General features: G+C 34.3%; 1 protein-coding gene across 3 annotated transcripts; it reads right to left on the minus strand.

The window, feature by feature from the left end:
- Nucleotides 1-599: 599 nt before the first annotated feature.
- On the minus strand, nucleotides 600-5,198 carry LOC138872163 (putative late blight resistance protein homolog R1B-12). 3 transcript variants are annotated; one of them, XM_070150270.1, is made up of 3 exons: nucleotides 5,110-5,196; nucleotides 874-3,195; nucleotides 600-799 (listed from the first exon to the last, which is right to left on the minus strand). In XM_070150270.1, exon 2 carries the CDS (start codon nucleotides 3,105-3,107, stop codon nucleotides 903-905), a length of 2,205 nt encoding a protein of 734 aa, XP_070006371.1. In that variant the 5' UTR covers nucleotides 3,108-3,195; nucleotides 5,110-5,196; the 3' UTR covers nucleotides 600-799; nucleotides 874-902. The 3 variants fall into 3 exon arrangements, with proteins under 3 accessions (XP_070006371.1, XP_070006370.1, XP_070006369.1); XM_070150269.1 differs by having other exon boundaries at nucleotides 600-3,188; nucleotides 5,110-5,198; XM_070150268.1 differs by having other exon boundaries at nucleotides 600-3,195.
- Nucleotides 5,199-10,241: the final 5,043 nt, after the last annotated feature.

Here is a 10,241-nt window from a genome sequence, read left to right on the forward strand (position 1 = left end):
AACTAGAATCTCCAGTGTTACCTCCTTCAGGTGAATGAGACTGGAGGGGGAGATTTATGGGGTCCATCCCATAAATCAAGGAAGATAATTTTCTTCCTTTGATTGGCAGCCACCATCTTTTCTTTTGCACTGTCAAATGTGGTAGGTTGCAGAAGAAAAAATGTTTAGATTGGTAAGCATAACAAATATGCATGAGAGAAAAATGTAAAATGTAGTAGGCGTGAGGGAGTGAGGTTCTGCCTATAAAAGGAGAGTTTCGACTCTCATTTCTTACACACCAAAAATCTCAAACAATACATCTGAGTGAAAGATAGAGAGCAAGGTATTTCATAGACTATAAGAAAATAGTCTGTGAAGAAAAATAGAGTATGAGACATACTGTAGTAACGTGGAAAAAGCAAGAGTATTTTTTCTTTTGAAGGTGTAGTGGTCTTAGGAGTATTTGTACTCGTTACTACACAGTATAAAATTCCTCGCTATAGTGATATCAGTTGCTCTTCTTGGCCGTGATTTTTCCCTTATCAGAAGGGTTTCCACGTAAAATCTTGGTGCTATTGACTTAGATTAAGTTAACAAGTGATCATCACTAAACAACGTATCAAAAACTAGTTCACAGATTCTATATGATTTTAACAGAACTAACCCAAAATTTAACATTTGAAGTAGGAGAATAATGTGACATTAAGTTCCTAACATATCTTCTACACTGATTTGCATTGCAGAAACTTCAACTTGGCCTGATTTGTTATCCGCAATCAGTCTGCAACAAGAAGCCTTTGAACAAATGCATCTCATAAGTCTGCAACAATATACTATTCTATTAAACAGATGCATTTAAACACCCGATCAGATATTGAAGTAGTGGCTTACTACCTTAATTTGGGAAATTTTAATATTTTGACTTAGCGCATTGGACGTCGAATTTGAACTTGGAGAGTGTCAGATCCAGTGGTTTCTTCTATTTCTCTTTTGATATTTATAGCTGAATCCCCAACAGAGTCCCTGCATTGTTCCACATCAATAAGTTGCAGTGTTGGAATTTCCTCAAAGCACGAAGGGATCTCCTCCAGGTAGATACAATGCTTTATAAATAGCTTCTCAAGCACAGGAAAGGATTCCTCTGAAGCTTTCCATTCTCTAATATCCATGAAGTTTAATAATTTCAAGTATTTGAGTGCTTGGAACTCAACATCACTGACGTCCCAACAATCTTCCCCAAAAGTGTCTCGTATTTCTAATTTGAGATTCTCCAGATTCCGCAATCTTGCAATATTTTGATGTAACCCTTTGATTGGCAATTCGATTTGAATATGCAAGTACCTAATATTTGAAGGGAAGACAAACTTGCTAGCTGTTTCAACTAATTTCCAGTATCCACGGTTGTAATTGATATATAGTTCAAGAGAATGAAGTCGAGTATGAACTTCCGGTACGGGAAACAATGGACGACTAGGTTCTTCTTGAATGTAGAGATTGAGTTCTTCAAGATTCGGAAATCTCCACCAGAACTTTGGATCCGTATCGTATATACTGCAAGAGCGAAATGTCCTCCAGTTGTCTAGCATTGTTGCTAAAGATTCTTCAAAAATTGCTCGGTCATCATCTTCCCATATAAAGGAAAAACAGAAAATATACAAATGCCTTAGCTTCGTCATTTCCCAGATAATTGAGGGCGATGATCGTACATATTTTCTTGAGACAACATTTAGAGTTTGAAGATCGTGTAGGTGAGATACCCACTTGAAATCAAATTCTTCGACAGAAATTGCAAGGTACCTCAAGTGAGTTAGCGATTGCACTGCCATAACCCAAGAACTTGGCAACTTAACGTCCAACGAATGAAAGGCCTGGACAAATCTTAATTTAGCAAGTAAAGGTAAAGTAACTGATGGATCCCGTGTGTTGCATTTTGGATGAGCAATGAACTCCATAGGCTTATGCGGCCAATATTCAGAATGAATTAAGTCTTCAACCAGATCATCATGAATATAAATGCATAACCGCGATTTCTTGGAATAATGAAGATATGGATTATATGGCACTGTGAGCTGCATAAAATTTTCCTTCGCTAGTTTTCTACAGCAAAACTCACGCACTACATCATGAAGTGTGCAGCATTCAACGTCACCATCAATTCTCTTTTCAGAGACCATAACTAGACTTCTATTAAGTAGATCATTTAAGCAAACTCTAGCTGCTTCCTCCATATTTTCTGTCTCGACATTGAGTACAAACTCTTCTGCCATCCACAACTTCAGCAAATCATATACTGGAATCTTAAAGTCTTCCGGAAACAATCCCATGTAAAGAAGGCAAGGCTTTAAGTGGTCTTCTAAATGGTCGTAACTTGATTGTATTACATTCATACTCTGCTCATCTAAAGCATGAGAACTTAAGTCATTTGCAACCTCAAGCCACAAAGACTCCTGCCTTTCCATTTTTCCAATAATTCCAGCAATCAGGACAATTACAAGCGGCAAACCTTTGCAGTGTTGGGCAACTTTTAACCCTGGTCCCTGTAGATTCGGGGGACAACTCTCGCCTTGAAATACTTTCTTCTGTAATAATTCCCAACTCTCTTCCAATGTTAGAAATCTAAGAGAATAAGGATCACTGCAGTGCTGGAGATGCTTAGCCACTTCTTCAATTCGAGTTGTTACCATTACTCTACTTCCATCTTCGACTTTCCATATATCATCTAAGACAATGAGGTATCTCCTGCCTTTTAGAGTCTTCTGCAACTTGTCAGCTATGTCAACATCATCATCAATTTCGCTCTTATAACCTGTTACTTGATTGAAAATCTCACCCAACAACTTTATCCTATAATATGCTTGCGAAACAGAACACCAAGCTTTAACATCAAAGTAATTAACAATAGAAGGATTGTTGTACACTTTCCTGGCCAAAGTTGTTTTTCCGTGACCTGGCATTCCATAGATTGAGTTAACATCTAGCTCCTTTGTTCCTTGAATCATTTTCTTTATTATACTTTCTGCATCTTTCTCAAACCCCACAACTTCCTCCTCAATTGATGGGAGACTACGTTTGGTTGAAGGCGTTCCAGAACAAAGCGTTTCTTCTTCACAAGTCTCAACAACGTCCATGTCAATTGTTGAAAACTACAGCTAATTGGTATCTTTCACAATTGTGTAAACTATAAACCAACTGCCTTAGAGTTAATAGCTCTGTCACCTTCCATACAATAAATCAAAACAAAATTAACAATCTTCTTAATTTAGAGAAAGAACCCAAACCAAAAATAATAAAAAAGTAATGCCACATAACGTTTTATGAGTCTAAAGGCCACCAATATATAATGAAGATGAATAAAAGGAGTAAACCTCCAAAATCTTAATTATAACACCACACGTTAACCTCTATTGGATGCAGGGGCGAACCTAGAGCATTGAGTATGGATTCCCGGTCAACCTATAATTGAGTATAATATTTTGACCCACTGAACCGAACCGGACCAGAACCGGTAGCTGACCCACAGGTCAACCGACCCGGACCAGCTCACACATATATATATTCAGACAAGTGGTAAAAAATTGAATCCAAACATTAAAGAAAGAATATAGTACCAAACACTATGAGGCGTCATGTCGAAATAGTCGAATTCCATATGGTTTAGACTACTAGTTATAGAAATAGTCGAATTCTATATGTTTCTCAAGTCTTAAAGTTAATAAAGTATGATTTTTCTTTCATTTTTATTCTAACTGGCTCAAGGAGATGTAGTAATTTCAAATTCGTATATATGTATAAAGTTTGAAATTTTTATCACTCATTAGTTTTTAACTTTTTTAAATTAAATTGGATTCGGCCCATTAGGGTCCGGGTTAAGGAATTAGGGGTTACAGGTCCGGGTCGGGTCAATATGTTTTGATTAATGGATCAAATCCGGACCGGCCCATATAATAAAGTGAACCGGCCCGGCCCGGTTAAGGACCCACGGGCCAAGAGTCAATGAGTTCGGTTCCGGGTCGGGTCCCATTTAACATGTCTAGTTCCCGGGAACTCAGTAACTCTTGCGTAGACCTTGTATTTATATTAAGAAATTCACTAAATATTTATAAATATGTAATTGTGAACCCGATTATTATTGCATATTAATTTAAAATTACGGTAGGAACCCATAAACCTTAAATTCTGGATCCGCGATGTTCTGTTTCAGTCACTGGAGTATACCATTGGGACAAATAGGTTGAAGATAGAAGTGATAAAAATAAACCTACTTTAGTAACCCGCCAAATTCATCCATGTTTAAATGGCTTGGGTAATAACGCCTTAGTTGAATTGACACGAGGAGTTATTATTGGGTCAAATTTAAACCTGATGGATCAAAATGCAATTCATATTTAAATATACAATCAAATTTGGAAATTGAGAATGATGTAATAATGAAAGAACTTAAGATAATAATCAAAGAAAAATACATTGACCTTCACCTTATTCTTCTAAAAGTAAAATAAAAAGAAGTGATGTTGGGTCATATTAAATATGACCTGTTATTTGACCCATCTTGACTCGACTCATTTTGACCTAAACAAACTTTGATCGATTAGTTATAACCATTATTGCATTGATCTCTATTCCCGAAATTATCGTGATGTATTACGAAGCAATGTTTGAGCTCAATATTCAACAATATGCAAATATAAAATTATGCGATTTCTGCACAGAAATAAATAAATATTCGAATGAAAAAACAAAAACAGAGGTCAATATTTCTTGTTGTTCTTTTAACTTCGACGACAAAACTATAACATATCAAAAGCAAACAAAAAAGTTAGGAAGATCGATGAAGTTAGAAAGTACTTAACTTGGAGAGGAAAGCTAAAATTATAAATACACTTTCTTCCTTACTGGTGGGAAATGAATTTATCAGAATTTGGATCATAAACTATGAAATTTAGCTACTTTTAGTATCTTCTTTATCGTGTTATTTCTTTGGAAAGATCCAAAATTAATTTGGTAGATGCAGTTAATAAATGCCATTGTCATTTTCAGAGGAAATGATTCACATCACAGCATGAAAAAGACATAAAAATGTAAAATAACAAAAAAGAAGTGGAACTGTAAAAACCTAAAAAGAAATCTCACCTGGCAATAGAGAGATTAATTGCTATGCTTTTGGACTAGAGAAATCGAAATTCAGAAAGAATAAGACTTAAATGGTGAAGAATGAAGAGTGATACAAACCGTTGATGTGGGAATATCAAGAAGTAAATAAATAAGTACATGTTAATTATTTAATCCTTTAGGTATAGTAACTTAAGTTTAGGTCTGACTAACCCCACATGATATGCGACTTAAATTATAATATACTCCTCATTTTTTCGAAAAATATATATTAGTAGAGCTCTCGTCAATTTTAAAAATTATTGTCCTATTTTACTTCCCAACTCCCAAGAGTTAAATACAATAATTTTAATAGATTATTGACTCATTCCAGGTTCCAATGCTCATAGCTGCCGGCCAAATTGTCAAATATTCGTCACTTAATAAACTGACTTTTGTAATAAATGGGGATCCTTTCACTGCTAGAAATACGGTAATTAACGACCAAAATTTTGCGATCAAAATTGGTCTGTCTAAAAAAGCGATCAAAGTTGGTCGGAAATAGGGAGAAAAATATTTTATATTTATTTTAAATAAATTATCGACCAAAGTTAGTCGGTAAAGAGGTCAACATCCGAGCTGGTAAGACTTGTTTAGTCAAAGAAAATTTCACATTACCGTTCAACTTTGGTCGGTAATGTGAAACCCAGTTATAAAATTTTAATAGTTAATATTATTATTTAAAATATTTTATAAAATATAAAGAAATCCTATTTAAAATTACAGGTCAAAGTTGGTCGGTTAATATAAGGGAAGCATTTACCGACCAACTTTGGTCGCTATACTTTAATTTCTGGAAAATAACCGACCAAAGTTGGTCGGATATTAGGTCAACATTGATCAAAATTAAAAATCACTTTTATATTTACTATCTAAATAATATAAATGTAATCCGTTAACACTTTTGTAATACAAGGGATGAATACACTAACATATACTATAACATGCTATATATGTAGTTAAAGTAGTACAATGAAGTGTGTGTGTTATATATATACACACTAACATATACTATAACAAGCTATATATATAGTTAAAGTATTACAATGAAGTGACAGTGTGTGTGTGTGTGTGCACACACACACGCACTCTTTGATAGTTGTATATATATATATATATATATAAGAACATGAAGCGCTAGGAACATAGGGTCGGGTTCTTTTAGGGATTGATAGACTTGTAAATTGATTAATCGACTTATAACTTATTTAGATGCATCAATGAATATTAAAAACAAAACGTTTTGACCTATATCAATTAATATAAAAAACAAAATGTCTCGACCTAAAATAGAATAATATTATATTGGTTTATCAATTAATTAATTATTCGTACGTACGTAGTAATGTATAAGATTGATCATCAATTACAATATAGTTTATGTGTGTGTGTGTGTGAAATTACACATATACTTAAATATAACTTAAAAATTTACTTACATAGATGCTATTATAATCTATTAAAAGTAATTATCTAGTTAATAGAATTTTTTGTAAAGATTATGCTTATAGTTTATAATTATTTATAATAATTATAGTTAAATAAAATAAATATTTATAGTTAATAATAATTTTATAGTTTATAATAATTTTTTATAGCTTATATAAAAGCAAAAAAAAAAAGAATTTAGTTTTTAAAAAAAAAAACAAATCGACCAAAATTGGTCGATATTTGGTCAAACGTCAACACTTAATGTACCGACCAACGTTGGTCGGTAATTCTGAAATTCAGAATGAAATACGGGTTTCCCCTCATTTCTCTTATTTTCTTCCCTAAAATTTCCCTAACTCCTCCCTCAATACTTTCCCTTCCCCTTCTCTACCCTCACACAAATCCAATTTCCCACCCCGTGTAGTCACCGCCCATGGTCGTCGCCGTCGCCGGAACCGGAGCTGCCGCTGCCACTACCACTGACTGTCGCCCCTCTCTTTCTCCACCTAAAAATTCTAGGTTTGAATTACAACCCATTTCTTTGTTATCTAGTTTTTGTTTTAATTATTTGAACATTGTATTTTATTGTTTCAATTAGTGTTTCAACTCTTTGAACATTGTATTTTATTGAGGACTAGGGTTTAGGTCTTGCTTTAATTAGTTTTGTTAATTAATTTTATTTACTAATTAGTTTAACTAGTCTTGAATAATTTAGTTAGAATTGAATTATACTTTGTATAGTCTTGAATAGTTTAGTTAGAATCTAGGGTTTAGGATTTGTAGTTGAACTTTTAGTTTATGAATTGGACCTTTTGGATATGAATTGAATTTTTAGTTTATGAATTGAACTTTTTGGATATGAATTAAACTTTTAGTTTATGAATTAAACTTTTAGTTTATAAATTGAAATTTTAGGATATGAATTGAACTTTTAGGATTTGTAGTTGAACTTTTAGTTTATGAATTGGACCTTTTGGATAGGAATTGAATTTTTAGTTTATGAATTGAACTTTTTGGATATGAATTGAACTTTTAGTTTATGAATTGGACCTTTTGGATATGAATTGAGTTTTTAGTTTATGTATTGAACTTTTTGGATATGAATTGAACTTTTAGTTTATGAATTGAACTTTTAATTTATAAATTGAACTTTTAGGATATGAATTGAACTTTTAGGATATGAATTGGACTTTTAGTTTATAAATTAAACTTTTAGTTTATAAATTGAAATTTTAGGATATGAATTGAACTTTTAGGATATGAATTGGAACTTTTAGGATATGAATTAACTAGAAAAGATTATGATATGAATTTACTAAATTAATTTGTTCTTGTTTTTTTTGTATAGATGGAACATTGTACTTGGATATACAATAGGAATCATCGTAATCGGCGGGGATTGTGGGGGGATTTTGTAGAAGGGGTTGATGACTTTATTAGACATGCAATATCACTTCCACCATACCAAAGTGAAGGAGTAATTAGGCGCCCTTGTGTTAGGTGCGACTGTATGAAGTTTGAAAAATCGGAGAAAGTTCATCTTTATATGAATGGGTTTATATAGAATTTCTTTATGTGGACTAATCATGGAGAGATCGATGGTATCCGTGAGATATTTCATAACATGGTTGTTGGTGAAAGTAGTAGGTCGGTGGAGAATACAAATCGTGATTCTAGAATTCATGATATGGTTACGGATGCTTTTGGGATGCACTTCGGGGGTGAGCCCAATGAAAATGTTGAACAAACTCTTAATGATGACGCAAAACGTTTTTATGAACAGTTAGAGGAAGTTAGTCGTCCACTACGTGAAGGAAGTCCGCACTTTGAGCTGTCTGTTGCAGTTAGATTACTAAGTATAAAATCTAATTGAAATATTTCTCAAGGAGCCATGGACTCTTTCATTGACCTTATGAGTGAACTAGTTGACCCTAATATCGACTTACCTGGTGATTTCTATAAGGCAAAGAGATTGGTTTCTAAGTTAGGACTTTCGTCAATGAGAATTGATTGTTGTGAAGATGGTTGCATGTTATATTATAAAGATGATGTGATGACCCAAAAGATCATCACTTGTTTTAAAAGTAAATTTTGCGTTCTGAGGCCTTAAAAACCTCTTTCTATCTCACCTCGATTTGCGTGCACAGTCTAGGCGCGTAGCCGGAAAGCCAATATGTGAAAATCTGTGAAAAATGATGAATTTTGACTTTAAAATGAATTAATTTGACTTCGATCAATATTTTGGGTAAACGGACCTGGACCCGTGATTTGACGGTCCCGGAAGGTCCGTAGGAAAAAATGGGACTTAGGCGTATGCCCAGAATCGAATTCCGAGGTCCCAAGCCCGAGAAACGAATTTTTAAAGAAAATTATTTTCTAAAATTATTTATGAGTTTTGGAAGTGAAATGTGTTTAAAACTTGATGGTATTGGGCTCATATTTTGGTTTCGACGCCCGGTACAGGTCTTATATATGATTTAGGATAAGTCTGCGAAATTTGGTAAGAAACAGACTTGAAACGACGTGAATCGGATCATATTTGAGAAAAATGGAAAATTTGAAGTTCTTGAGAAATTTCATGATTTTGATGTCAAATTCATAGTTGTCGATGTTATTTTAGTGATTTGAATGCATGAGCGAGTCCATATAATGTTTTTAGATTGGTGTGCATGTTTGGTTTAGAGCCCCGAGGGCTCGGATGAGTTTTGGATAGGCCACGGGGTAAATTTTTAGACTTAAGGAATTGCAGGCTTCAGCTGTTTCTGAGCAAGCCTGCAGGCTTCACATTTGCGAAGCCTGGCTCGCTAATGCGAGGGCTATGTCGCAATTGTGAAAGTAGCCCAGGCTAGCCTATCTCGTAATTTCGAGTGTTTTAATCGCAAATGCGATCCCTCAGCTTGTGGCCAGTCGTCGCAAATGCGACATGTTGCTCGCATTTCCCTGCTTGCAAATGCTAGCCCATTTTCGCAAATGCGAACTTAGCATAAGTTTGGGTTTGCACTGGTCGCAATTGCGACATCTGCAACCTGCAATTTTATAACTTAGCCGAAAATCTCTCATTTTTCACACTGTTTCAAAACCAAAACATTCTTGGGCGATTTTTCAAAGACGACTCTTCTTCTAAATCGATTGTAAGTCAATTTTAACTCGTTTCCTTCAATCATTAATATCTTTTCATATGATTTCAACTCAAAATCAATAATTTTCATGGGGAAATTGGGTGTTTTGGGTAGAACCTAGATTTTTCAAAAATTGGGAATTTGGACCTCGATTTGAGGTCCGATTTCAAAACAAATTATATATTTGGGTTCGTGGGGGAATGGGTAATCGGGTTTTGGTTCGAACCTCGGGTTCTGACCATGTGGGCCCGGGGCGATTTTTTGACTTTTTGGGTAAAACTTTAGAAAACTCATTTTCATGCATTAGAATTGATTTATTTAACATTTATTGATGTGATTAAGTAACTTGTGGCTAGATACGAGCGAATTGGTGGTGGAATCAAGAGGTAAAGCAATAGTAGAGGCTTGAATTGTGTTCGTGGCATCGAGGTAAGTGTTTGGTCTAACCTTAGCTTGAGAGATTAGGAGTCAAGTCCTATTTGCTATGTGGTATTTGTCGAGTATGACGTATAGGCATGGTGACGAGTATTTATACGTTGGTGTCAAGCATGCCTGTGAGTCTTA

This window comes from Nicotiana sylvestris, chromosome 6, assembly GCF_000393655.2.
Source record: "Nicotiana sylvestris chromosome 6, ASM39365v2, whole genome shotgun sequence".
Classification (NCBI taxonomy): Eukaryota; Viridiplantae; Streptophyta; class Magnoliopsida; order Solanales; family Solanaceae; genus Nicotiana; species Nicotiana sylvestris.